The sequence below is a fragment of the Platalea leucorodia genome (assembly GCF_965183815.1).
Source record: "Platalea leucorodia genome assembly, chromosome: 10".
In the NCBI taxonomy this organism is placed as follows: Eukaryota; Metazoa; Chordata; class Aves; order Pelecaniformes; family Threskiornithidae; genus Platalea; species Platalea leucorodia.
The window spans coordinates 24,691,771-24,719,721 of NC_138832.1; the positions used below are offsets into that span (position 1 = coordinate 24,691,771).

Sequence of the window (27,951 nt, forward strand, 5' to 3'; positions counted from 1 at the left end):
GCCAATGGGGAGCGGGCGGCGGCGCGTGCGCGCGAGGGGGCGGCGGCGGGGTCGGGGCGCGCGGGGCCGGGAGCGACCGGTAACATGTTCCGCTGCCGCGTGGCCGCCGCCGCCGCGGGGGGGCTGGCGCGTGCCCTGCGCCCCCTCAGCCCCGCGCCGCGGGGCCGCGCCGCCGCCGGTGAGTCGGGACCGGGGGCGGCAGGGCCCGGGGGGGGGGGGGGTCCGTGAGGGCGGCGGGCGGGATCCCTGCGCGCCGGGGCGGAGCGGCGGCCCGGAGCTTCCCCGCCGCCGCCGGGCCGCGGTGGGGACCGGCGATTTCCCAAGGCTGCGGCGCGCTCGGGGGCTCCCGGCCGCCGTCAGGCAGGCGGAGCGCGGCCGGGCCGCGGCTGCGGCGGCGCTGGGCCGCGCCGGAGGCGGAGGTCATTGGGCAAAACCGCTCTTGGCGGCGGAACCGGGGCGGGGCCTTGCGCTGCCCCCGGCGCCCGGCAGAAACGCGGGGCGAAGGGCGGCGCGGGGATGGGGCGGCCCCGGGGCGGCGGAGGCGCAGCCTCTCAGCTCCCGGGAGCGAAGCTGGGGACGGGGCTTGGAGCTGGCCGCGGCCGCTGGGGTAGCGGTGGGGCTCGGGGGGCTCGGGGTCCTTTCCCGCTTTAACGCTTCTATATAACGCCTGTCCTTCGGGCAACCGCGCGTTGGGCAGAGCTGCTGGGCATGTTTATGTCCGTTTGGGCGCTGGCGGCGTTGCTGCGGGTTTCATAGAGCTGCAGAATCCCGGGTCGGAAGGGACCTGGAGGGCCGCCCGGCCCAGCCGTTGTGTGGCGCGTACCCCCTCGCCAGGCGACCCGGGGCGGGCAGCGGCTCGGTGCTCGCCCGGGGACCGGAGGCGGCGGGAGGCGTTTTCGCGGCGGGTGGGAATAGGTTCTGCAGGAATCCCAGCCGCTCCGCAGGCGCCAGCTGGCCGCCGCGTCAGGAACGCGGCGCTGGGAGCCGTCACCGCGATCGCCGTATCCAGAGATCTCATTGGGACGGGCGGGAGCCCGGGATTAAGCTGCAGTAAAATCAAATGTCATATGGCCGCTCAGCTGGATGCGCTCTTTGTCTCGCTTGCCTGCCGGTAGGTGCCTCCACCCGGACCGGCGCACCCTGCTCCCCCTTTTCGTTTGGGGACGCCCTTTCTGTCAGCAGGTGCCTCCTTCTGCTGGTATTTTACCCCAGTGGAATAAGCTGTGTTGGCGAAGGGACTTTTGCTGGTGTAACCGTACCTCCTGCCTGCCCTCAGGAGGTTCGGTAGCCCCTGCTCGCAGGCGGCGGAGCAAAGTGCGTTTTTCAGACCGCCTGCCTCTGACAGAAGGGGCCGGGAGAAGGGCGTAAGGACAGCGAACGCGCAGCGCGCGCGCATCTCTGATGTACTCTCCCAGCGATACACGGCCTGAAGGCTCCTTCAGCTGGAGGCAGTCTTTCTCGCTTCCTAGTAGATGTTCCTGCTGTTCATTGGTTCCGTTACTCTTTGATCTGGCAGATGGTTTTGGTATCCACAACTGCCTGGAGCCGTTTGTTGTGGCAGAGAGAAATTCACTGCAGTCACTCAGATGTGGTGCTGGGCGTTCCAAACGCGTAGCTTGTTTACTTGGTTTCAGAAATTACTTGGTCTCGAAATTTCGAAACGTAACTTTGTATTGACGGTCTTTTTGTGTTCTTCTCTAATAAATTGTATTCCTTAGGCAACTTGTTGCAGCGCTGGAATGTTCCCATAAAACTGCAGATGAGCAGACAAGTGGCTAGCTCTGGTGTGCCCGGGGGCAAAGGCGATAGTTCTGTTTTTGTCCTTATTGTGGGCTTATCAACGTTAGGAGCGGGTGCCTATGTAAGTAGAAAGGTAGTTTGTGGCAAGAAGCTGTAATTCATCTCTCCTGTCAAGCATTTGCTGTATTTCGGCTAACTGTACTCAGCTTTTTATCTCTGTAGCTATTTCCTCCTTCAGAAAACTTCAAGGGGAGCTAACTGAGCTGGCTGGAAATTAACTTCTTATGATAATTTTTTTTTTAAAACTGTAATTTCAGTTACCTTTTAGGCTTCCTTATAGTAAAGGCACTCTTTTTTTTTTTTACATACTATGACCAACCACGGCTCTGTCTGTTGTCTTGTATGTGACAGTAGCACATAGCTCAGGGAGAGCTGGATGGCATGTGCATTGAACACCAAAGTAAACCTTTCTTTGCCAAATCTCAATTCGGAACATCAGTGTTTCGCTTGTGTAAGTATACCCAATCACACCAAAACTGGTGAGCGTACATTTATGTCCTACTCAAAAGATACAGAAGGATGAAGCTTTTCAGCCGGACTTGGGGAGTAAATCACGTTCCCAGACAGCTGCAGAGTAGCAGCGTTACCTAGGAGTGGATGGGGCCTAAGTTCACATCACGCAAATCTTTGTTTCAAAATTCTTTCTCTTCAAGGATCGCATTCATTAAAAGTTCCGAGTCCTGATTTTCTCCTCGTGAAACTCTTCACACGAAGAAGGCTCCTGGGAAATAAAAAAAATTCAAAACAGTGCACGGGGGGGAAAAGTCTTTTCCTGTTGCCTTTAAATACTCTTTACTGTGCCCTGCTGTGTTTCTTTTGACAAACAAGGTAACTGAAATTACAAAGCACATTCTGCTTTTCCCAAGATCTGTTTAATCGAGAGTCCTTCTTAATATTCAGCTCTTCCCTCTCTTCTCTTTCGTTGCCTGTCTTCACCTACAGTTTTGCAATGTCATCACCTAAGATGCCCTTCTAGATCACTGACGTCTTCAGGTGTTCCTGGCAAAGCTGGCAGCAACCTTTTGTTATACTTAATTGTAGGAGGAACAGTCACTGGGACGGGAGTTTATGTAAGATGCTTAAATAAATGTGTTCTCACTGGGTGAGAGGGTGGAGGGAGGGTGCCTTTCTGTCTGGCACCGAGTGAGCCGTGGACTTTAACTGAACAGTCTTTGTGCTCCCTGGCCTCAGATATTTAATTTCAAGGGACATTGTCAAATAATTGAAGTTTACAAATTTGATATTCTCAAACAGCGTAGTTCTTAGTGGAAAAAATTGCCTTAGGGTTAACTTTTCTACATTAAATAAGTCTAAAACCAAAACTGGCCATCTTCGATTTGTAACCATCAGAAAGGCACAAATTAATTAACTGTCATGTTGGCATACAAAAAAAGGAAATAATCACCTAAATACAAGTATGCTAGAGGAAAGAAAAGAAAACTTGACTAACTTTGTGATCTCTGCGGAGAAAAGCGCTGAAATATCGCTCCGTTACCTGGCAAAGTACGCGGCTGTGTTTCTGACTAGAAAGAACTTGGCACTGTCCCTTTGGAAAAATTTATCCTGAAGCCCTGGTTTGATATTTTGCATGTCTATAATAGTCACTTTTTCCTAAGGGATCAGATTTAATTTGCTGTATGCTGCCCTTCGGACTCGCTTAAAAGCTTCATGGTTCTGCCTGCAAAAGCAGAGGTAGTTTTGTTAACCTTGACTTTTATACGTTTAAGCAAAAGCCTCTTAGTTCTTTTCTACGCTGATGAGCTCTTGTTTCCTGATATTTGTGACATTGTTGCGGTTCCCTGGATATGCTTTTGTCTGCCTGGGCTCTTTTTCGTGCCTGGCATTAAATTGCTCAGTTCTTGTTTGAGACTGTTTGCCGTGTTATAAAACACCTAATTGTGGAGATTGGTAAAATGCAAAATGTCTGGGGAGTAAAGGAGATTTCAGTTCCCCAAAGGAATTAACTTTTGTTCAAACATAGTTTGGATGTCATAACACTCGGTTAGCTAACAGTAAGTGTTTTGGCATCATTACCTCTCGTGCCTTTACATTTAGGAGGCTTTTATTTCTTGCTGGAAACGTTCCAGTTTTAATATTCTTTCACAATTCAAAATACAGTAATTGGGTAGACGGTTGTGTTTCAGGCTGTCTTGATAGGTTTTTTTCTCTTTTATACACAATGCAAAATGAAAGTCAATGTTGCGCATGTGTGATAAGGATTATTAGCAAGGCTAGGTTTTGCCTTAAAAAAATGGTTTGCTTCCCTCTAATTTGTTAACTGTGGGGGCAAATACCGCACTGTGACCTGCTTCCAGCAGTCTCATTGCCTTTGCCTTCTCTACATTAGCAACTTTTCTTGGAAGTTAACATGATGTCTTAAAAGATGGTCCCTCCGTGTCTGTACCACTACATCCTATCCCCAGAACATGCAGGCTGGGCTTACACTCTGTCCCGAGTTTAACAGACAAATCAACAGAGGGTCAGCGTTCAGGCCCGGGGAACCTCATCCAGCTGACGGCTGTTGCCCAGAACAGCCACGCTCCCGTGTCTGCAGAGCGCTGCTGACGTCAGCGGTGTTACCGCTGCTGACGTCATGCCTCTAACCGCTGGCCTAAAGAAAGCCGGTAAGGCTGTTTGCTTGTTCCGTCCAGCTGCTCTGGCTTTTGAAGCTGGGAGCTGCTTTTTGCTTTGAATTTGTCTTCCTTTTCTGCAGCCTCGCGCTGTGCCTGTGCCACGGCGTAGCTCGCCAGCAGCCTTGGCGTTGGTTTGACCGAGTTTCCTTTGTTGTAGCTGGTTCCCCTTGAAACAGGTCTGCAGCCCAAAGGCCAGGCATCTGCAGAAAGGTTGCTTGTGGAGAGCAACCAGGCAACTGAGATTTCACCACATCGTATGTAGAGCAGATCGTTTTCTGAGTGCATTCCTCTTGTAGCTACATAGACATACCTTTACAGGCACTTTTTTCAGTGAGGTATATTTTGGGCCGTGTGCTTTAATTGAAAGCAGATGGCTTTTCTGAGCAAGCAGGACAGACAAAAGCCTGTCGGGGGGGCAGAAGCCGAATGGGGCCTTGATGTGTAAGATATACAAGGTAAATACCTCCTTGTCTGTCTCCAGGTGTACAGAACATTGAGAGAAAACAAAGAGCGATTCACCAGCCGTATCACAACAATAACGACGCGATCTCAAGAAAATGCATCGTCTACTTCTGGTAGGTACTAGCCTGCTAGTTCTAGCTTTGGGTCTGTTTTTCATAAGCTGCTAACTTGAGACCTCTAAAACAAATGGAACAGAGCCCTTCTGAAAACACAGATTAGCACAAGCTGTGCCTTCACAGCACTGTCGCTTCTCGGTGCATTCTATTGTTTGTGAATTCCCATGTCTTCGCAGCAGAGAGGATGGTGCTAGCTCTCCATGACCCAGAACAAGGCTCTGTTCTACAGATAATCGTGAGGATAAAGCAGGCTCTCTCTCAGGGCTCCTTTCCGCCGTTTATGCCTCCTGTGATAAAAGGAGAAAAGAGTTAGCCCTGCTTTTGGCTTTTTTGCTTTTTCGCAGTCTGGCAGAGACACCGTGATTCCAAAGGGATACTATGGTCTGCCAGCACAAAATCCTCTGCTGTGCCACGTCCCTGTCCCGTGCGTGGCGGGCTGGGCATGCGAGGAGTATCGTGCTTGGGCCACATGGAGAGGGAGGAATCGGGACAGTTCACGAGGCTCCTGATGATGCTTTGCAGGCTGTATGTGGACCACAGGTTGCTGTCTTTTAATTTATGAGATCTCAAACTGCAGCATCTGAACTGTTGCACCAAAGGATGATCTATTTTGTAATAACAGTGGCTTTAGGTGATGGAAGATAGGGTGTGTTATGGCACTTTACGAGGAAACCAACAGAAAGAATATCCTGCAGACAGGACAGAAAACTGATGGCTTTGGTTTGAGGGAGAGGATAAAACATGTTTATCGGGGTTGAGGCTGGAGGACAGAGAGTGAGAGCCTAAATGCTGAAGCGGAGGCCTTGGTAAGCCCGTGTTTGTGGAGACTCTGTCCCTTTACAGTGGAGAGCCTGTTAATCCTGCGGTCTCCTTGAGAGCCCTGAACTGCAGCTGTGGTATCCTCGGTAGCCTGTGCTTCGCTGAATTAAGGCAGTGTCTTCTCTTTCAGATGCAGATGCTGCTTCTCAGGGCACAGCAGGTGAGTCTTGATGGTAATATTTAACTGACTGTGTTATTCCTACGTACGGTTTAACTGCATGTTGCTTAGAAACAGGACCTGCATGTGGGAGGAAACGCATCCTGGTAGGGACTCAAAAGTTGGTCTCCTCTCAGAATACAATTAAAGAAAAATATGCCTTGGCATTTTAGGGAACTTGGCTTTCTTATAACCTCTTCACTGAATGGCCAGTGCAGAGTTTCAGTCTCGCTCACACGTTGATTTGTGTTCTTAAAGAAGACATGCGGCTAGATCAAACACTTTGCAGTTCCTATTTTCCAAATAAGTTTGAAAATTGTTTTCCGATTTGAATGACACCCAGGCCATCTCTCTCCTCCTGGTGTCTTGAATAGTCTTTTGGCTGTGTCCCTCTTGCTAGCTCAGCAACCTGTCACTCGCTGTAAAACCCAAATGTTGGATCTCTAGCGCGTTGTTTGGCCAGAGTGGAGGCCGAGCATGTTTGTGCTGTCCCGAATCTACTGTACAGAGAACGTCCTGATCTTATACGTAGCTTCTGAAGTTGTGTATCGAATGCTGGAAGTGAACTTTGTGGGTCTTTGACTTTGCAACCGCTTCACCCAGCTGTGCAAATGTAAGCAGCATTCTTAAACAGATCCATTTATAAAATGAAGCTCTTTGAGAGTCTGCTGGACAAGTAGCACCTGTTCAGAGTAAGGCTTGCAGCCTGTTAACAGGCTGTCCAAACAGTGGTATTTCAACCTTGTTGTGTAGATCGTTCTTATTCTTAACATCTTAAACCAGAGAAAAGTAGATCTGTAAGAGAGGAGCTAAAGCCATGTGATAAAAGCTGTGCTACTGGCGTATTCCAGAACTCTGCCATTGCCACTGAGCTCAGCTGTGCAAATCTAGCTTAGAAAAAATAAATTGCTGAATTCTGACAGTTTGATTTATGCAGGGAGCCGGCTTTGAGTGAAGCGGCAGCATGGTTCTTGGCAAGTATATTGGGGTGGAAGGGAAGGGGAGGTATTTGAAGGGCAATTTGCCAAAGGAAGCCTGCATGTGAAAGGCACCTGGTGACGTACTCTGTCCTTCGGGGCTGGGCTGTTTTCCCCGCTGTATTTGCAGTAAGCTGTCCTATCTGTCACCTGCAGCTCCGGGAGCTCGCCCTGAGGTCCCATCACACGTTCCTTTCCTGCTGATCGGTGGAGGAACTGCTGCTTTTGCTGCTGCCAGATCCATTCGGGCTCGTGACCCTGGTGCCCGGGTAAGAGATGCCCTGTTCTAGGGCAGACTCCTGTGGGTGACTGAATGCTGTGCTTGCTTCAGAGCCTCTGTCGTGTGTTTTGCCATTTGCCTGGCATCAGTACAGCTGATGTGTTTCACGACCAATTAAAGGTGCTGATTGTGTCTGAAGATCCTGCCCTGCCCTATATGCGTCCACCTCTTTCCAAAGAGCTATGGTTTTCAGATGATCCAAACGTGACAGAGACTCTGCGATTCAAACAGTGGAATGGCAAGGAGAGGAGGTACGTGTCGCTTACGGGTAGCAAGGACGAAGGAGAGTGTTTAATGAAGAGCTGACGATGATCAAACTGTTCTTGTGAGAGAGCCAGTGCAGAGCTCTGAAGGAGCCCAGAGTGCTGTGCGGACAAATCACTGAGCAGATTTCTGTGTTTGTGCCTGCTATGAAGAGAGCCCTGGGGTGTGCGTGTGTCTGTCTGCATTGTCGCTAGGCTGACTGAAGGAGGGACAGAGCATTGCATGCTGCATGCAGAGCCCGTGTGTTGTTTTGCACCGGAGCAGCGACTGACCGCCTTGTGGAGTCCACGAGACTCCACGGTGTAGGCTGCGGGCTCGCGGAGCGTGGCTTCCCAGGGATGCTGAGGTGTTACAAACAAGTCAGTCGAGCACGAAGGAGCAGACTGAAAGGCGTGGCAGTGCTGGCAGTTGTCAAGAGGAGTGCTGCTTCACACGTGAGGGTTAGCCCGGTACTTCATACCTCTTGAATCTTGCTGTGACTCCCTTAGACATACACCACTGCTGGCAGAAATCCTGTGGAATAAGTTAATAGTAAAGGTGAGGGTATAGCTTCACAGATTAGATCATACTGGATTCTTGTGACTTTTGTGATAAAGCCTTACTGATCTAAACCCTTGAACTTCAACAGCGTGAAGATCCTAATTCTTAAAAACAGATAAATAAGAATTCTGGAGCTTGTTATGGATGCGTAGAGCTGTCTTTGTATCACTGGTAATTGCTGAATAGCTGGTATCACAGAGAAAGTGGAACCCGTTTGATAATGGAGCTTTTTTCAGTATATATTTCCAGCCGCCGTCATTCTATGTGCCTGTTCGTGATCTGCCTTTTGTAGAAAACGGTGGAGTAGCAGTCCTCTGTGGCAAGAAGGTGGGTACCGCACTCGCCGTTGTTCTAGCGTCATATGGTTCTTCCCAAGCAGAGCCTGCGCTCTGAGCTGAAACGAAGCAGCTGTGGATGGTGGTGTGGAGGGCTGGCTGAGGAGGAGGCTGCGTACGAGTTTGGGAGAAGCGGGGACTATGCTCGCCTTAAGGACAGCATGAGAGAAGTTTGAAAGTGGGAGCAGCTATGAGGAATAGTAGTGAGCTGAGGGAAGATGAGGAAGAGGGAAGGGTAAGTCTAGAGTTTGGGCATGGGACAAGACTACGTAGAGCTTAGAGATGGGGTGTGACAAAATGGGAACTAAGCTATATATCGGTCGGGGGGTGAGGGAAGGAGAGTAGAGTGATCTGAGGAATGGGTTATAATGTGAGCAAGAGCATTGTGCAGAAGCAGCAGGAAGGCGGAAAAGTTTACGGTGAGGCTTTAATATATTTGCTTCCTCAGTTTTTTATATGTTGCTAAAATAAGATTTCAGTGACTCCTCTTACTGCTGAACTACACTGGTGTCTGAGTCCATTTCTTAGACTCAGGTCCTGGGAAGATCAATCTGATATCTATGATGGCTGCCAAAGAAATTGTCTCAATTCCTACTTCCAGTCTTCTCCCTTCCCCCCTTCAACCCCCCCTAAACTTACAGTTGGGAGAACGTTCCTTCCAAGTTTGCTTCTCTGATCAGTAGTCTTTGCAGTTTAACTTGAATGGCCTACGGTGCGTGGAAGCTTGAGCTCTCCTGCTTGTTTAATTCTGCAGGTTGTGCATATGGATGTTAGAGGCAACATAGTGAAACTGAGTGATGGTACCCAGATATCCTATGACAAATGTCTAATTGCCACTGGTAAGTTGTTGGGGTTTTTTCTCTTTGTTCTTTGTCTTGTGCCAGGCTTTTTATTTCGGTGGCATTTATCTGACAAGGAAGTTTCTGCAGTGTGTGTCAAACACTTGGTAGAGCAGGCACATGATGGACGGTCACACAGACAACCGTGCCATCGGGTTTTTCAGCTGCCTCGCATCAGCCAGCTTCTCTGGGGCATTCAAAGCTTTGCCCTGTGAAAATCAGCAGGGAAGGAGGAAAAAGTGACTTTCCTAGCAGCTCAGTAAAGGAACTCCTGTACAGGCCAGCCTCTTCAAACCCTGCCTACAGCAGCAGCAAGCAGAACAACCAGCTCTTGCTTGGGCAGAGCACTGCTCCAGCATCTAACCCTAGCAGTCCTACAGCCCTCTGCGGTTAGAGTGGAACTGGCTGTCTCCAGTCAGTGGAGCAAGCTGTATAGCATTAGATCTTTTTTGCCTGGGTGACTGTTGGGTCACCTACTGCTCACACAGAAGGGCTTTCATGTTAAAAACCCAGACAGCAACAGGGAATAGAGCATATTGTAACAGGTTGGAAAGCACAGTCCAGATTAAAGATAGCTTTGCATTGTCTGGATAGCCAGTGACATGGCCACGGTGTCATTAGTCTCTCTTTTTCTCTCTCTCTCCCTCCCCTTGTCCACAGGTGGTTCCCCAAGGAACCTACCCGCCATTGAAAGAGCAGGAAAAGATGTACAACAAAGGCTGACGCTGTTCCGAAAGGTAATCGCCAGGTGCCGCCAGTCCTGGGGTGAGGCTGGAAAAATCAGTCTTCTGCGTTGGGTCCAGGACAGCCTTGCCTTGGCAGCTGCTTCCCGCAGCTGGTACCCAGCAGTCCCTTCGCTATTTGTCTCTTTTCCCCAGGCAGGCAAACAGGGTAGGCCACTCATCGGCTTGCCGCAGGCCCGAGTTCTGCAGCACACGGGCAAGAGGTTGGCCTTTGGCCTGAGGCAGGACAGAGACTGCTCTCACGCTCTGACGTTTTAGTTGAGTGTGAAGTTGAGTTATGTTAGCTCTTGGATCGGCTGAAGTAGTTTTCTGATGAACTAATAAACTGATATCCATGCCTCCTTCGAGGCACTTCTTCACCTTCATCCCGTGCCTTGGGACAAAGTGAGTAAAAGACACGGAAGTTGGTCAATGGTCTTCTGGTTTTTGCTGTAGAGTTGCTTTTTGTTGACATACTCTGCTTTCTTGAAAACGTGGGATTTAGAGCAGGCACGCGACCTTCTCCCTAGCTTAGTTAGGGAATGAAGAGGGAATAAGAAGCCATATGGGAGCTTTCTGCTCTGTGTTGGACTTCCCCTAAGGTCTGGTCTGCTCAGCTGTGGGAAGGGAAAGATGACGTGAGCTGTGGCGTCCTTGTAGTACTGTATCTGCTGCAGTGCATTTGTGTCTAGAAATTTTGTTGTAATTTCTCTTGAAAGTTAGGGGAAAATGCAGGAATCTGAGATTGCCTGGACAGGGAAAAGCTTGCACAAACATTAGGAAGCCAGCGAATTTTTTCTGTGCAATAGACGAACAGGAGGAAGGAGAAACATGCTTCTCTTTCTAAGTTGGGGAGAGAGTTGCTCTTATTTCAAAGGGAGAAATTGGAGAAAAGTATCTTCTGCTGCCATTCCTGTTTGAGGATATTTGAAATGGGAATAAATCTTCTTTCAGATTGAGGACTTCAAAAGCCTGGAGAAGATTTCAAGAGAAGTCAAGTCCATCACAATTATTGGTGGTGGTTTTCTCGGCAGTGAGCTGGCCTGTGCTCTGGGAAGAAGAGGTAAGTGTGCTTCTGCAGGCGGCTTGTCTTCAGCTGGCACCTTGGCAGAAGGGATAGACATTGCATGTACTCAGGCTGACATTATAAACTTCTTTTTCATTCCCCGGCTGCTGAGTTTTTGCACAGACTTGTGGTTTGTACTGAAATGACCTTAATGCACCTGTGTTTTGTTGGCCATGTGGCCTGACCTGGTTTTCCATTTTCTCTCTCGTTGGCTGTCAAGCAGCCCTCGACCACAGAGGTTTTTGTCAGTTGGGCTCCCTGGAAGCTCTGCAGGCCAGTGCATGTTGCTTGGCAGCGCTGGGTTAACGGTTGGACTTGACGATCTTAAAGGTCTTTTCCAACCTAAACGATTCTGTGATTCCACCCTGGAAAAAGTTATATTTGCTTTCTCAATGCTAAAAGCCACCCTAAGACTATTATTTCAAAGAGGCTGCGAACAACTGGATTCTTACTGTCAAGTGCGTGCAGCTTTTTGAGTAGTGTCTTCATGGTAATTTTTCTCACAAGGGAAGTTTTCTCCAACATACTGGGCGTTTTACTTACAAGTCTGCTGTCTGTTACCCTAGCGTTTGCAGGTGTATGGGTACAGCGGCCAGTCGCTTTGTGATGCCTGTGGAAAATCTGGGAGCCAGAACTCCCAGTTTGGGAAACTTCTGTCAGGCTCCTTGTGTAAAGCAAAGCATATGCTTGTGTCCTGAAGTCTGTGCTGCTGCTCTTTATCCATGGGTTGTAAGAAACCTGCTCTTTGCTTTCCTTTCAGCACGATCCAGAGGCCTGGAGGTGATTCAGCTGTTTCCAGAGAACGGCAATATGGGCAAAGTCTTGCCTGAATATCTGAGCAACTGGACCACAGAGAAAGTCAGAAGAGGTGAAGCTGCACTTCAGTGCTCCTCCTCTGCGAGCGGCAGAGCTGTGGTCTTTAGGCCAGTGGCTGTGGTGTAGCTCTTTCTTGCGAAATACAGCGCTCCGCTTGTTTTGTCAGCGGAGTCCCGGGAAGACCGGGTCCCTTGCGAGGTGGCCCAGGTGCAGACCAGAACACGTTGCAGTTCAGGCAGCTTGGGTAGCTCCGAGCTGCCATGAAGCTCTGGCTTCTCAGCAGTTCCTCTGGGAAAGCCAAGCAAATATGCCTGCTGATGCCAGTGAGATTTTCCCTCTGGCTGTTCCTGCACAGAATGATCCCTACTACCATGCTTGGAGTTACTTTAACGGCCTCTGTAATCTGGAACCAAGGTTGTCTTACGATAACTGCCTGTTCTCCTCTTCAGTTGCTCTAGCCTCAGATAATTTTATGTTTACAGCCTAATGCAGTCAGCCTAGAGCCACTGAGAGAAGTTGTGTAGCCCCATGCCTTACGCATACACCTTTGTGAGGCCGCCTGCTGTAGTGGATAGCTGATCAAGTCGGTACGATCCGAGATACCTTTTTTCCATTTGCTATATTAAGTGCAGAATATATTCCTGTGCGTTGGTAAGTGGAGTGGGGGTAGAGGGAGGAGGGATATAGTTGGGGCTGCAGGTTGCAGGGCCCGATAACCCGCAGGTCTGAGTTACTCTCTTTTGTTTATGGAAGTTGCCTTGTCAGACCTCTGGGTCTGGCTGGGACAGAGCAGTAGGTGACGGAATGTCCTTAGTGCCTGAAAACCTGTCTTGGGGAGTTCTTTGGGATGTGACCTTGTCATCATATGAGAGGTACTTGTGACTGTCACTTAAGTAGCTCTAAGACTTTTTAGCTGGGTTTCTTTCTCCTCGTGCTTCACTCAAAACTGTACGGGCGCGTGCAGCAAAGAGAAGGTGGTCTTTCTTTCGGTTCCTAACCTGGCCCCTGCTCGGCCTGCGTCTGCTTGCACCAAAGATGCCTGCCTCCGCTGAAATCTGTTTGCCCCGAGCGAGCGTTATGTTTCCTGTGTTTGTTTCCAGAGGGTGTTAATGTCATGCCTAACGCTGTGGTCAAGTCTGTCTCTGTCTGTGGCAATCGGCTGATGATTAAACTGAAAGATGGCCGAAAGGTAAATGTAAAAGCAGGGAGAGGGTCAAGTTTGCAGGGGCATTGAGAGAATTAAGATGATAACTATGAATTCCCAAACAGGTGGAGACGGATCATATCGTGGCTGCCGTCGGGCTGGAGCCTAATGTGGAATTAGCAAAGTCAGCTGGGCTGGAGGTGGACTCTGACTTCGGAGGGTTCAGGGTGAATGCGGAGCTGCAGGCACGCTCCAACATCTGGGTGGTGAGTGTGTGCAGAGGAGTCTTCCGTCTGCTGGGTGTGCCGATGCGATCGGGGTACACGGAGTTATGGGGGCTGGCTGGCCTCGGTTAGGTGAATGGGGCAAAAAATAGCAAGTAACGAGACCAGTGGTAGTGCAGATCCTGCCGGCAGCCGTGGAGTCGGTTCGTGCACGGCAGCACGCTTTGTTGCTGTGGTAACGACTGTGCGAGTTTCTGAATATTTATGCTGTGTAAGAGGAGTTGGGGTAACCTAAAGATAGCACGGATTACTCTGTTGCGTAAGAGTCCCTTTGGTGGGAGTCGAGACTTTGATTCCTCTGGAAAAAACATACCTGATACCGTCTTATTTTTCCAAAGACCAGTGAAAAGTGCTGAGGAATTGGGACTTGTGTAGCCCGGGGAGTGGGAGAAGGTGGTGGTGGTGGTGTTTGGGTTTTGTCAGAAAAACTCAGTTCGTAGTTCCACTTTGTTCTCCTCCCAATGCCTTTTTTTGTTTGTGCATTAATTGAAGCTTTCGATGTCAATGTTCAGTCCTCACCGAATGATTCTTCTTAAGGCAGGGGATGCTGCCTGCTTCTATGATATCAAACTAGGCAGGAGACGTGTGGAGCACCATGACCATGCCGTTGTGAGTGGAAGACTAGCTGGAGAAAACATGACAGGAGCTGCGAAGCCCTACTGGCATCAGTCCATGTTCTGGTAACGTTGTCTTCTCTTGGTATTTCTTACTGGGCCACACTGTGACGAGACACACCTCGTAAAGGTTTCTGCTACCCGAGTGCGGTGAAACTGCCTCAGCAAACGCCTTGCACGGCTTCTTGTTCCCAGAAGCTCAGGGAACGGGAGGGCGTTGAAGCATTCGCTGCTGTGCCCTGACCTCTCTGAAACGTTTTTCCTTCCTGCAGATCCCAGTTTCTCCCTGAATCAGTCCCATTTAGCAACGCAGGTAGCAGTAAAAAGCAGCCCCTTCCTCAAAGCAGGCTAATTTACAGGTTAAACTTAGCAGCAGCTTTGCTGTTACCATGATCTCAAGTTTCCCCGCGCAGTTTCAGTTGTGTTGCACCTTTGCCGATTAGCTGAACTGCTGCTTCAGTAGCAACGTGTCGCTGCATCCAGGAGCGTAGATGGAAGTTTGTTGTTTTCCAGAGAGAGGTATCGAGAAAGCGGGCAGTTCTGCTGTATCTTGTTGAAGTTCTTTTTAAAACAAACCCCCCCAAACAAACAAAAAAATAGCACAAAAAAAATCCCAGAGCCTGTTAGCTCAAGATCAGAAATTTAAAGTTAGCAGGAGTTTAAATATGGGGAGAGGAGTTTTACTTTTCTTGGAGAAATCCCCTCAAAAATAGTTATGACTTGCTGTCGTTTACCTGAACGCTTGGTCTGTTCCGCACGGACTCTGGACCCGGAGGAGTTTCTCACTTCACTTTTAAACAAGGACACAGAAGCGTCCGTTTCAATGGGGTGGTTTTCTTCAGGATGCTCTGGCCATGACACAGACGCAGGCAAGCGGGGAACTGTGAGCTGCAGCCCTGTGTTTTGCTGGCAGGCGCTAACTCGGGGGCTTTGCCAGCCCTCTCCGCGTGAGACTTCCTTCTCCCGTGCCAAAAAGCTGGCAAATAGCGAGAACTCCTCTTGCATTTTTTCAGGTTGCTCAGGATCCCTCCTGAGCTCTGCCTTCCCCACTGCTGGGTGCCTAGTCTGGTTAGCTGGCATGTTACTGGTGTTCCTTTCAGTAACCCCAGTCTGTGCTGGAGGGTTCTGGCCAGAAGGGGAGTGATGTACATATAGCGAAACACAAATCGTTTTGTGGGGTGCGTTTATTTCCTCAGCGTAGTTGGGAGCACTTTTGACACATTGTCCTTACTGGGCCCCAAACCACGGCTGCTCTGACTCCTAGAAGTGCCCCAGTTCAAATTCACTGGTGCCCAGTTCAAGGAGGGGTGACAGCAACGTGTTCTTCTCTTTAATATTCCTTAACTGCTCTCTCTGAAATATACGCTAAATAATTGTCTGTGCTGCAAAGTCTAGTGCTTACAACTCAGCGTTGCCAGAAGTTTGGTCTTATTAGGACCTGGAAGCCGCCTTGCTTCTGCCCCAACTGCCTCCTAGTCCCATCGGTGCTAAGCAAGCAAGGTAGAAGATTTTTGCAGGTACCTACTAACTGCGTCCCGATCCTCACATTTGAATGCTGAGGTCAGATGTGTGATTTTCTGAAGGGTCGAGATACACGCAGCTCTTGGAAGCCACCCAGCTTCCTTCGGGGGAGCAGGCCTTAAGTATTTCATGTTTTTGTCCATTGAACTGGTTTCATCTGGAACTGATGGCCTTAGACTTGCCGTGTCTCGAGTCCCTGTTCCACGCTGATGTGTGCAGGAGAGACCAACGCGTGCCAGTCCGCCTGCGTACCATGGTCTCTCTCGCACAACGCCGTCATCGAGGATTTGGGGCTGGATGGAATCGCCTTGTATTTGTCTCACTAATGCTATAAATGATTTTTTTTTTTTTTTCTCTCCCCACTTCATTCCTAGGAGCGATCTGGGCCCTAACGTAGGGTACGAAGCCATTGGCCTTGTTGACAGTAGTTTGCCAACGGTAGGAGTCTTTGCTAAAGCAACAGCAAAAGACACGCCGAAAAGTGCGACGGAGCAATCAGGTAGGGCTCCGGTCGTGCGTGGGAGCTGTCTCCCTGCAGGAGGGGTTTTGTGTCTCGCTCTCTGTAGCGGCCACGGAGTCAGACTGATCCCACTGCAGAGCACCAGGAGACATCAATCTGTTTGCTTCTTTTCTAGACCAAGCTTTAAAGGTTGGGTTTGATATTAAAATGTGATTATAACATAAAGTTCCTCCAAGAACACATCGCGTAACTCATTTACCAAAATTGAAACTTTTTGTCCCGGTGAAGTTTAATTTCCTCCATAGCAATGAAATGATCAGATTTGCACAAAAGAGACTGTGTGGATCTAACATTTATTTTGTATCTGCTGCCTGGGAGAAGCAGACTGTCCCGGCTTTTGCATTTGGTGATGGAAGTTGGGAATTGTCAGTGTTGTGCCTCATGTTAGGATTGCTTCATTCTCGTGTTACTGAAACTTAACTTTTGCTGGACGCAACTCAAAGAAAAACACCTCAGTCTCTTACAGAACCCCGCTCTTCAGTCTGCTCTCACCATCACAGGCAAATAGCTGCTGCTTTTTTCTGCACTGGGTGTTTGATATCTCTTATCTTTGCATTAGGGACAGGTATTCGATCAGAGAGTGAAACAGAAGCAGAAGCCTCAGAAGTTCACATTTCTCCAAGCGTTTCCTCAACGCCTCAAGTTCCAAAGCAAGGAGAAGATTATGGCAAAGGTGTCATTTTCTACCTCAGGGATAAAGTTGTGGTAGGAATCGTGTTATGGAACATCTTCAACAGGATGCCTATTGCTCGAAAGGTCAGTACAGGACCAGTACGCTCAACAGTGAGGCTTGCTTGGATGGGGGATTTTCTTGTGGAAGAATCAATCTACCAATTTAAAGTGAGGATAAATGAACGCAGCTGCTCTGTCTGGAGCAGAGCTGTGCAATATCCAACGGTAGCCCTGTCTGGGGTGAATTGTGGGAGGTGTCCTTGTGCTTTTCTGCATTTTGTTCAAAATTCTTACAGAAACAACTTGAATCAGGTTTATGCTTCAGGCCTTGCCTTTGCATGGCTGAAAATTCAGGTCTGTAATAAGTGCAGGCAAAAATCACGTGCGACTGAGCATCAGTGAAATGTCCTATTTTTGTGCTACTTTGTCTCATGTACAAGTGTCTAAAACAGTCTTAAAAATCTATCATCCTAGATACACAGCCACAAAAAGTCAGGGTTAGAAGCAGCCTTGAGTAGGTGCTTAGTCTGTCTCCACCCCCCATAGTCTGTCTCCATCCTCCAAGGTAAGAAAGATCAGCTGCGCTTAGGTCATTTTTTAACATCTTTGGAGAATTTCAGTAGTTTAACCTGTGAGAGTGATTCCACACTATCCCCAGGTGATCCGTCCCAAAATGAACTATTCTCAATATCGGAAGTTTCGGCTGATATCTGATCTGAAGCTTTCGTGATGCAGTTTAAACCTGCTACTTCTCCCGTCCCCATGAGAGAGAGATCCTTTCCTTCCTTCTGTTAGCAGCCCTTCCTCTAAATCAGAGCGCCAAGGATGCGCGGGATCCTTGGCCTCTTAGTCTCCTTGTCTAAAAGATAGGTTGGCAAGTTCAAGCCGCTTACGCTGGCTCCTCTAAGTCGGTGCAAAGAGCCTGGCTCATCTCAGAGTTGAGACGAGGCACTCTGGGAAGATGCTTGTTCTCCCCAGCTGTAAAGGGCAACCCAGACATTAGAAACAAATCCCGCAGGGAGCGAGGTCGGTTTTAACGCCAGCCATTCCTGTAGGCAGATAATGCTGCGTTTAAGGCTCCGATATCAGTTTGGCCGTAGTAAGTACTGTTGTCACGTTGTGGACTGCCCAAGGGGGTGAGTTGTCATCAGCAGATCTAAGAAATCCATCACGTTGGCTGGTGACCACGTACAGTCTTGCAGCAGCGGTTGTTCATAGCATGTGCAGGTTTTAATGCCTTCTTCCTTCCTTCAGATCATCAAAGATGGGGAGGAGCATGATGATCTCAATGAAGTAGCAAAGCTTTTCAACATCCACGAAGACTAAACTCCAGAACGGGAACACCGCAATAGGAGTGAGTAGGGCAGCGGGGGCACTGGCTGTGTGCACCCCCTCGCCTCCGACAGCTTCCTCTGAGTACTTGTGAATATTTCCAGTCACCTAGAGTTCTAACGTTTGCACCAATAAAGTCAGATTGTTCTAAGTTAAATGCCTTCTTCCTGCACCTGCGCCTTGCTGGCTTTGAAAGGGGAGCGTGCTGCCTGCTGCTGTCAGTTTTTCCCATGTATCGACAGCGGCGAGGCCTGCGGAGCTGCCTCTTTTCTTGCAGCACTTCCCTTGCAGCTGGTGAGCTCGCAGTCCTGCTGCCTCGCTGCGCGGAGGGCTGCGCTCTTGGCAGCGAGCGCTGCCTGGGTAGGAAAAGTACATCCCGACGGGATGAAATGGTACGTGATGCGGCGGCCCCCACGTAAGCTTGCATTCGAAGCCAGGGCTGTGCTCCAGCCTGGTGACGGGTATCCAACGGGGTATAGAAGGGATGGGAAGAATAAGGAGAGAGACTTAGAGTTGCTAAGGCAGGAGATAAGGGACTAAACTACGGGAGCGATGGAGGAGGTGCACTAATGCAGGTTTGCGAGCACAGGGTGGAGCGGAGGGGAGAACCAGTCACTGGCGATGCTGGACCCGGGGCAGATGATGGCAGCAGCGTGTTACCAGCTCTCCAGCCACCGTGTGGGAATTTGGGTGCTTTCTGTTGACGCTGAGCTCTCGGCTGTGCGTGCCGGGTAAAAGGGATGCGGGAACAGGCCGCAACTCTGCACAGAGGGGTGGGCTGCGAGACTGCCCTTGCTGCCCGGGCACGCTGCCCGCCCCTGCCCACCTTGGCCTCCAGGGCCTTTCCCGCAGCCGCTGCTGCTCTCCAGCCACCCGGCCCCGGCCCCATCTCCTGCGGGGCCTCAGCCCATCCCTGGGCCGGTGCTTGGCCCTTGCCTTCGCTGGACTTCTGGGGTCCCTGGCCCCCCATTCCTCTGCAGAGGCCGCCGGCACCGGGGCTGTGCGGGAGGTGCTGGCTCGGGCTGGCCGTGGCCGGAGTGAGGGGAGAGCAGGGGCTGCGCCGTGCCCGGCACAGCCGATCCCGGGCGTGGGCGTTTCCAGAGCGACGCCAGGGCTTTGTGATGGGGGGCCTCGTCGTGCCCAGGCGCCATTGTGACAGGCGTTCCCCCAGTGACCGTGGGGGTATTAAAGGAAGGAGAGCCCTGGGGTACTCACTCCCAGGAGAGCACCTCTCTCAGGAGGCAGCATCCCCCTGGGGGCCCACGGCAGGTCTGCCACAGAGGACGCCAGAGACGCCCATGGACAAGGAGGCGAACGCCCACTCCCAGCCCGCCAAGGGGCTGCCGAGCCTGCACAAGAGGCGCCAGGTGAGGGACGGGGCAGGAGGGAGAGGCCGGTGGTGGGACGGGGCTGGGCTTGTCGGCACTGTGGGGGCCGCTGCGCCAAGGCAGCCGCCTCCATCCCATGCCGTCTCCTCCTCCTGCCCGCAGGTTGGCCGCAGGCAGCCACAGGCAGCGCCGCAGGGCAGCCAGAGCCAGGCCTTGTCCCTCCGTGGGGACCGGCTGCCACAGCTCCCCTGCCCAGGGAGCTCGCAGGCCACTGGCAGCTGCCACGCACAGGTAGGGAGCCCCAGGGAGACGGGGCCGAAGGTCTTCCCGCTGCCCTGGGGGCTGGCGGGGGAGCCCGGCCACAGGAGCTCTTCCAGCCGGGGCGCGGGGGCAAGGGCCACGCTGACGCGGCCTCTCTCCTTGCCTTCTCTTGCAGACGGAGGGCCTGGCACGCAGGGTGGCACTGCCCTGCAACAGGGTGCCGCAGGAGGAGATGGTCCGCCTGCCAGCCTTGCCGCCTCTCCGCAGGCAGGCAGCGGCGGCGGCACCCGGGCACGCAGCTGCAGCTTGGCCACCGGCAGCTGCCAGCACCTGCTGCAAGCTGCCCCCTCTGCCAGCAGCACCCTCTGCGTCTTCTGGCAGGGGCAGGGAAACGGCCCTCGGCGCCGCAGCCAGCGCCCGCCGACAGCTCATCCCATCTGCTGCGGGCACCGGCAGTGACTGGGGCAGAGCCGTGAGGCTGGCGTGGCAGGACTGGCCACACGGCAGGGCTGCGGCCACGACGGCAAGAACAGACGAGGGCTGGGGGGCCGATGGCGGCAAGGCCCCCGCAGCTCAGCCCGCGCCTCGTCCCCGTGCACATGGGGGCACCGGTGCTGCCGGCAGGGCCCCTGCGCCAGCTTCCCTGCGTTGGGACGTGGGGCCAGGGCACTGGGGACGAGCGGCAGAGCGTGACCCAGCAACGCCGGTGGCACGCAGCGAGCGCTACCTCAATGGCCGGCCGTTGCGGGGGCACCAGGACGCTGTTGCGGAGCATCTGGCCGCCCTGTCTGTTGAGATGCAGCTCCAGGAGCTGGAGAGGAGCTTCCTGGCCCAGAACAGGCACAACCTGGCCCAGCTCAGGAAAGGCGTCCTGCAGCAGCAGCAGGGCGCCCTGGAGGAGGGCGAGCTCCAGCACCAGGAGGACGAGGAGCAGTATTTCTCCCCGATGTGGTTGGGGCAGCTCGATGCCAGACCCAGGCAGGTGAGTGCCAAGGACGGCATGGGACGGGACAGGGGGATGAGCCTCCCTCTGCCTGGGGCCAGAGGCTGCGCCGCACGGCCGCAGCTCCATCGTCTCCCGCATCCCCGTCCCAGCAGCCGCTGCTGGCAGGTCCCCTGCAGGCGTTTGCTGGTGGGAGCCAGGCTACCTTTACAAATCCCCCTCTCTCCTTTCTGATCTGCAAGGTGAACTTATTCTACAACCCGTGGCAGCCGGAGCTGACACGCATGGAGCTCCTGAAGGACGCCACAAGAAAGCGGGACATGCTGGAGTGGCTGGAAGCCCATGCCCCCAGCGCACAGCAGGCGGGGGCAGCACGGGGGGCAGCGCCGCAAGTGCCAGAGTTCAGGCCAGAGACCTTGGCCGAGGAAGACAAGGAGGAAGACGAGTGGGAAGACGACAGCGACATAGAGCTGTCCCAAAAGAAAGACATCACCACCTACAACACCTGGGCCAGCCTTTTGGACTCAGAGCTCTTCCAGGTCCGAAGGGAAGACATGGTCACCCACAACGCCTGGGACAGCCTCTTGGTGCCGGAGCACTTCTGGGACCGAAGGGAAGACATCGTCACCCGCGACATCTGGTCCAACCCCTTGGTGCCAGAGCTCTGCCAGGACCAAAGGGAAGACATCGTCACCCGCGACATCTGGTCCAACCCCTTGGTGCCGGAGCTCTGCCAGGACCCCCGCGCTGGTCCCCAGGAGGGGCCCGGCTGGCCCGGCTTCATGGGCACAGAGGTGGCAGAAGAGGCAGCCGGCGACTGGCAGAGCGCATATCCTGCCCCGGCCGGTCCCATGGACGCCAAGCTGGCAGCTTCTGCCCTGGCTGGAGATTCTGATGAAGAGGAGGACTGCACACCTCTCACTCCCACAGTACAAGATGGGTTAAAGGCACCACCACCTTCTCCTGCCTTCAGTGAGCTGGCCGCAGCAGCACAGGCTGCCCCGCACAGCCCCACAGCCTGCGCCATCGCTCTGCGGGACACAGCCCAGTGCGTCGTGAGCGAGGTCCTGGGCGAGGCTGCGGCTGCGATCCAGGGACCCGGCCAGCAGCCAGCGGAACAGCGGGACCTGGCGCACAGCATGGATGTGGAGATGGCAGCAACACCACCTGCAGCACCTCAGGTCACCGAGTCTGCCTCGGCTGGAGAGCCTCAGGGAGAGGCCAGCACAGCCATTGGACCCCCGGCAGCGCACAAGGGTAAAGGGGCATCTTCGCTGCCTCAAAACCCTCTGGCCACCGCTGGCACATCCCACCTTGCCCCAGCAGTGGACGATGAAGAAGACACAGCGGCTTTGCCCTTGGCTTGGGACCCTTGGCACCAGGTGAGCCAGGACTGCCAAGAAAGGGTTGAAAGGGGCTTGCTGAGCCCTTCTGCCAGCTCCCTCCGTGCCCTTGGTGGGATCCCATCCGGCCCCACAGACTTGTGGGTGTGTAAGCAGTGTAGCAGGTCGCTGACCATTTCCCCTTGGATTATGGGGGCTTCATTCTGCTCCCCATCCCTGTCCGCCAGCTCAGGGGGCTGGGTACCCTGAGAACAACTGGTCTGACTATGAAAGACTGAGGCAAAGGCAGCATGAAGCACCTCAGCCTTCTCCTCATCCTTTGCCACTACATTCCCCCCGCGTCCAATACAGGACGGAGCTTCTCCTTAGTTCTCCTTTGGTTGTTAATGTATTTATAGGAGGAGTCAGAAGCCTTGGAGGAGGAGGAGGAGGAAGAGGAGGAGGAGGAGGAAGAGGAGGAGGAGGAGGAGGAGGAGGAGGAGGAGGAGGAGGAGGAGTGGGAAGATGACAGTGACAGAGAGCTGTCCCAAGGGGAAGATGGCACCACCAACAGCATCTGGGTCATCCCCTTGGTGCTGGAGCTCTTCGAGGACCCCCGCGCTGGTCCCCAGGAGGGGCCCGGCTGGCCCAGCAGCACGGGCACAGAGGCGGCGAGAGAGGCAGCCGGCGACTGGCAGAGCATGCCTCCTGCCCTGGCCGGTCCCATGGACGCCAAGCTGGCAGCTTCTGCCCCGGCCGGAGCTCCCGACGAAGAGGAGCACCGCGCACCCCTCCCTCCCGTGGCGCAAAGGGAGGCAAAGGCAGCACCTCCTCCTCCGGTCTGCGCTCCTGCTCTCCCCGTGCAGGTGGCCTCCCAGCACACAGGTGACGCACAGCGCTTCTCCGGCGGCAGAGACGTACCCGAGGATGACCGAGGTATGTCCCCAAGCTGAGCACCGCGCGAGGGAGGGCAGGCCTGGCCCGGCCATCCCAGCGAGCGGCACCCAGGCCAGGCTGGCAGCACTGTGCGCGTGGGGGCTGGCCGCGCCCCAGCCACCCCTCCCTGGGGAAAGCCCTTGGTGGCGGGGGGCAGGCAGCAGCTTGCCCATCGCCCACCCAGCCCCTCGCCTACAGCTCTCCTTCTCCCACAGGCATCACCGCCCTCCCGCACACCCCGGCGCGACAGCAGCGGCCCTCCCTCTTCAGGAGGGCCCTCAGGGCTCTGCGCAGGGCTTTCCGCTGTACCTGCATCGCAGGACAGCGAGAGCAGTAGAGCCCCGCTGCCGGCGCCAGGCGGGTCCCCAGAGATGGCGGCTCGCCCTGAGCCTGCGCAGCGTCCAGAGGGAGCGGCACAGAGAGGTATGAGAGGGATGGGTGTGTGGACGGGGCCCCAGGCATTCAGCTGCCCTGAGGACATCGTGCTGCCAGCCTCCCATCGGCCGCGGACGTCTTCGGAGACCACAGTCTTCCCCCAGTGCTCGTCTGCGCCTGGTGCATCTCAGGAGAAAGATGGGTACAGGCAAGGCCCGTGGCGGCAGGCAGAGCTGGCGAGCCCCAGTGCTCCCCCTTCTCCCGGCCTCTGCCCGTGCCTGCGGCGCTCCGGCTCCCAAGCAGCTGGGGCCTCCGCTGCCCTCGCCCCACGGTGCCTGTGTTTTGAGGCAGTCTCTGTCCTCGGGGTGTCCGGCGTTGGTTAGGGAGAGCCCTGGGCTGGTGCCGGCAGCAAGCTGGCAGTCTGGCTTGATCCCCTCAAGCTTCCTTCCCACCTGCCCGTCTCCGATTTTAGTCAGGGACTTTGAACATTTCAGATTTAGTGGAAATTTAGTCTGAGTTACCCAAGACTTGCACAGCCCTGCATCACCTTGGTCTCACCAGGGACCTCCCCATATCGGGGGGTGGTGTAGGAGCACGTACATGAGCCGTGTGCCCTTCCATTTTTAAGCCCCTCCTACGCTGCCCTGGTGCTCCACCACCAAGGGCAGCGAGCGCAGCACGGTACCCTGTTGGTGAGTCCCTCCCCGGTGGGTGCGCGGTCACGGCTTCCCTCCAGTCCCGGCGTCAGGGCATTCCTGCTGCCCTCGGTCTCGCCTTTTACAGCCATGTCAACGACCTGGCAAAAGCAATCGCGTGCCTTATGCCCCTCGTTCTGAAGACAGGCGCAGGCAGGGCTTTCATTGCAGAGATTAAGAGAGGTTTTGTATCCCTGGACCAGCAGCTGTTCTCCATCAGACTGGAGTAGGCTCAGGTACCAGCCCGGCGGGGTCCCGCGGGGCTCTCGGAAAGCTTACTGGCTCTGGTGTGGGGCTCTGGGGCTCTGGGCCAGGCCCTCCTCCTCCTCCTCCTCGCCTTTGCCCTGCTGCGGCACCACCATGCCTCCGGTGCTGCGAAAAGCTGTGCCGGCATCCTCCACCCCGCTGCGGCCAAGGCCGGGGCAGGTTCTGAGCGAGTGGCTCAGCCGTGGCCTTTCTCCTTGCTGAACCCCTGCTGCTGCCTTGGAGCCCCAGCCTTTGTTTTTCAGGCTTTCTGCTCTCGGCCTTGGGCCATTTTCTACTCGGTTTTGCCACTGTCTTGTCTCCTCCTTTAGCCTTCTGTTGTCATCTTTGGGCTTCCAGTTTTCTGAAGTGGCTCTGACTGGTGCAAACCCCTCGTGGACTTTGCTGTAAACCCCCGGCTTGTTTCTTGCTCCCCAGCTTCCCTTCCCATTCTCTGCTGCCTTCTCCTTAAAGCCATCATTTCTAAGGACTTGGACTTTTTGGGTCTCGCTGGCTTTCTGCAGCGATTCCCTTCTTTTAAGGTCAGATCTTTCCTTTTTCAAATTCAGCACCCCTGGGGTAACCCTGGTGCCCCTGTTTGCTGCGGTCTCCATGCTGGAGACGCTACCCAGCAGCTGGGGGGTCGAGGGTGCAGCCGGGCGTCGTGGCCCCGCTCTGGGGCTGCAGGCAGGGACTCGCCACGGGAAGCGTCCGTGGTTTCACCTTGGCTCTGCTGAAGCGACCCGTGTGTGCCGACGGGTGTGATCTCCTGCAGACACCTGGGCACAGCTTGTGCCCGGGGGTGGGCCCTGCCCCTCCGGGACCTCCCCGGACCCCGCAGCCCTCCCTGCTGGCTGCCACCCCAGGCCAACAGCTCCCGGGTGTTGCGGGCTCGACCACGTGCCACCTCGGCTACGTCCCCCTTGTTGTCCCCGCGAAGCCTCCGATGTTCCCTGCTTCACCACTCTTGTTGGCAGTTGCTGCCGCCTTTGATCTTGGCTCTGCAATGGTTGATGGCTGTTTGCCTCCAGCTGGCTTTTTGAAGCTGGGCAGAAATTTAATTCTGCAGTTAAAATGCAATGCTTGCAGATAAAAGGGCTGGATGAGGAACCACTACTTACCCACCGCGTGGCTCCTGCACAAACAGCCAGCGCTCCTTTCCCCTGTACCTCCTGGGCCTGGCACGCAAATACCCTGGTCTTTCACTGGTCCTTGTAGGAAAATCCCCTTTACCCCAACCCGTGCACGGTCTGCCGCAGACCGAGCTTGTCTTCCGTGCATGCACAGCAGCGGCGCTGGCCCCACGCACCACGGCGTCACCTGGGAGCTGCAACCAGAAGAAGCAGAGGAGCCGGGCAGGGCTCAGCCACAGCAGCCGGCCGGGACGCGGCGTCTTCCACCAGCCTTCCCTGCAGACGGGTGTGCGGGCACCAGCGCTGAGCCGGGCGCAGCCGTGATGGGGTCCCAGGGGAGCCGAGGACAGCTCCACCCTGAAGTTAAGGACTTTTGTTTCTTGGAAGCTGAAAGCCATCTGCGAAGAATAAAGGAGACGGCGGCCTGCCCAGCTGACACCAGCACCCCAGCCCCGCCAGCCGCTCTGCCGGACCCTCCCCTGCGCTGGCATCAGCAACTGCGGCAGGACCGGGGTGCCTGGATCGAGAGAGAAGTGGATGCATGATGAAGCCATAGAATTATAGCTGCTTTGCAAAAGTTTTGTGCGTGTCTGTCTGTCTTTCACACAGCTGACATCCCCCGCTGCCCGCAAGCACCCAGACACGCACCCCCCTCCCCATCGTGCCCGTGCCCCAGCCCCGGCCCTTGTTCCCGCACGCCCCTTCCCTGCCTCCCGCACCGGGGCTGACGCTTCGGGGGCTGTTCTGGGGTTCAGGTACCGAGGCTGAGCCATCCCTGCGCCCTTGGGGGGCGCCTGGGCTGGGGAGTGGGGGAAACAGGTTTAAAATGGCCCCTTCCGAGGCATGTTTCAAGGAAAAAAGTAACAACTAAAATCCCAGCAGTGCCCCACCAGTCCCCTCTGCTCCCGCGGGGGTGAAGCCAGACAGGGAACGGCTGCCCCAGGGCTGCCAGGCACCGGGGCTGGACACAGCTCACTGGCCATCGGCGGTGGCGTTTGGGCACAGCTGGGCTTGGCCGCAGAGCTTCCATTACCAGCGTGAGTCCAGAAGCGGGTGTCCGTGCACCGGGAGGAGCAGCGGAGTCTGCAGCTTCTCTGGCTGGACGATGTCCCCCTGCTCCAGGGTGCAAAGAGGATCGCTGGCGGCTGAGGCACCGCGGCCCACGCCTGCCCCGTGCCCAGCCCCGGGCGGGGGCCGTCGCGCCAGGAATGCTGCCCGCAGCACGCATCAGACACGGGACAAGGAAGAAGAGGCAGGAGACGGGGGGCCTGATGCAGGTTTTTTCTGTACATCAGTGTTTTTGACACCACAGCCTGTTGCTGCTTATAATAAAACAGAAATCAGAAAGAGCAACCAGAATACACACCCAAAGGCAAAAAGTCCCTCGGCTTAAAACAAGGTGCTGCCTGGCCCCCAGGAGGGGAGGCTGGCGGCCGGGAGCCCAAGGGGAAGGGGTGACACCTGCCCTGGCTGGGAAGAAACACAACACAAAGAAAAAAACGAACCAACAAAAATCCCCACCCAACGCTCCCGCTGCGGCGCAGGGGAGAGCCAGAAAAACCAAGATTGTCCCATCCTCAGTCCTGTTAGCACCTGTACAATAAAACTGTACCATCTCCCGGAGCGGAGCAGCCGGGCCCCGCGCCCGGGCGGCGGGCCCGCTCCCTCCCAGAGAGCTGCTCCTGGGGACACAGGAGGGCGCGGGGAGCGGGGCGAGGCCGAGCAGACACCGCGCAGGGCGAGGAGGGGGCTTCTGCGGTGGCGAGAGACCCCGGCGTGGGGGGCCGAGCTGCCGGGAAGCGCGGGGTGCGCCTGGGGGCCGCAGGCTGCGCCTGCCCACGCGACAGCCGCCGGGGAGCGGGAGCAGCAGCACGAATGAGATGGAGGAAGGAGCCTGGTGAGAGGATGGAGCAGCGGGGCTGGCTCTCGGCTGGCGGGTGAGCGCCTTCAGCAGAAGCCGGCTCCAAAGCTAAGGGAAGGGACCGTCCCCAGGCTCTCAGCCGGGGTGCGAGAGCCCGGCCCTCGAGGGCCACGGGCCCTCCGGGCCTGCTGCCTCATCCCCTAGCCCGGAGCTCACCATCACAGTGATACAGACTCAGCAAAAACAAAGGAAATATTACAAATTAAATACTAATTAAATAAATACTATGGAAGACGTTGGGAGGGGGAGGGCAGACAGAAAGGCGCAGTTCCACGGGGTCAGGCGGGGAGGGGCAGCGGCACCCACCACCCCTCGCTTCGGCGGAGCCGGAGCTGCCGCCGCCCCACGAGCTCCGGCTCACAGCGGCTGCATCACCCGCCGCAGCTGGATGGGGCTGACGGCTGCAACCGCCGCTGCTCGTCGCGAAGGGACCCTGGGAAGTCCTTGGAGGCGAGGGTCCTCTCTCCCCAGCTGGAGGAGACCCCGAGGAGAGGAGGACTGGCTGGCCAAAGACTCGGGTCCCTGCTGCTGGCGCTGAGAGGGCTGCTTCCCGTTGGTCCTTATTATTGCCTCGTGATGCAGGGAGCGATCTGTCCCCGTCAGCTGCTCCAGGCCTCGTACTCCACCGCCGAGCCCAGCAGCTGCAGCAGCTCGGGCTCGTAGTGCACCAGCTCCACTGTCTCTGCCGCGCCCTGCGCCGGCTCGGGGCTCTCCTGCACCTCCTCCTGCGCCAGCACCTGGCTGAGAGAGACCTGGCGCTGGAACTCCGCCTTGGGCAGCGTGGCGATCTCGAAGTGCGGGAAGCGGGCCTGGAATATGCGGGAGGACAGCTTCAGCCGCTTGAGGACGTCGGAGAAGAGGAACCAGTTGCAGGGCCTGCG

General features: G+C 54.9%; 2 protein-coding genes across 7 annotated transcripts in view; one reads left to right on the top strand and one right to left on the bottom strand.

Moving 5' to 3' along the window:
* Positions 1-51: 51 nt before the first annotated feature.
* Positions 52-18,059, top strand: AIFM1 (apoptosis inducing factor mitochondria associated 1; the record flags this gene model as incomplete). Of its 4 annotated transcripts, none has more annotated exons than XM_082323539.1 (17): positions 52-178; positions 1,719-1,861; positions 4,915-5,008; positions 5,961-5,990; positions 7,121-7,233; positions 7,365-7,495; positions 8,285-8,375; positions 9,138-9,222; positions 9,883-9,959; positions 10,899-11,007; positions 11,771-11,878; positions 12,927-13,015; positions 13,096-13,236; positions 13,792-13,934; positions 15,764-15,888; positions 16,469-16,665; positions 17,836-18,059. In XM_082323539.1, 17 exons carry the CDS (start codon positions 85-87, stop codon positions 17,905-17,907), a joined length of 1,842 nt encoding a protein of 613 aa, XP_082179665.1. In that variant the 3' UTR covers positions 17,908-18,059. The 4 variants fall into 4 exon arrangements, with proteins under 4 accessions (XP_082179665.1, XP_082179668.1, XP_082179666.1 ...); XM_082323542.1 differs by lacking the exon at positions 1,719-1,861 and adding an exon at positions 2,743-2,870 and having other exon boundaries at positions 85-178; XM_082323540.1 differs by lacking the exon at positions 52-178 and adding an exon at positions 629-1,111.
* Positions 18,060-24,361: 6,302 nt separating this feature from the next.
* Positions 24,362-27,951, bottom strand: part of BCORL1 (BCL6 corepressor like 1) — a 30,641-nt gene continuing 27,051 nt past the window's right edge. The window contains exons 14-16 of one of the 3 annotated variants that reach the window (XR_014229303.1): positions 26,126-27,946; positions 25,138-25,666; positions 24,362-25,061 (exon numbers count right to left, since the gene is read on the bottom strand). Coding sequence is in view for 1 of the 3 variants with exons in the window: in XM_082322955.1 (XP_082179081.1) it covers positions 27,670-27,946 (277 nt within the window). In the remaining 2 variants the exon portion in view is untranslated. Of the gene's footprint in view, positions 25,667-26,115; positions 27,947-27,951 lie in introns of those variants that run through there. The other 2 variants (XR_014229304.1, XM_082322955.1) reach the window with 2 other exon arrangements.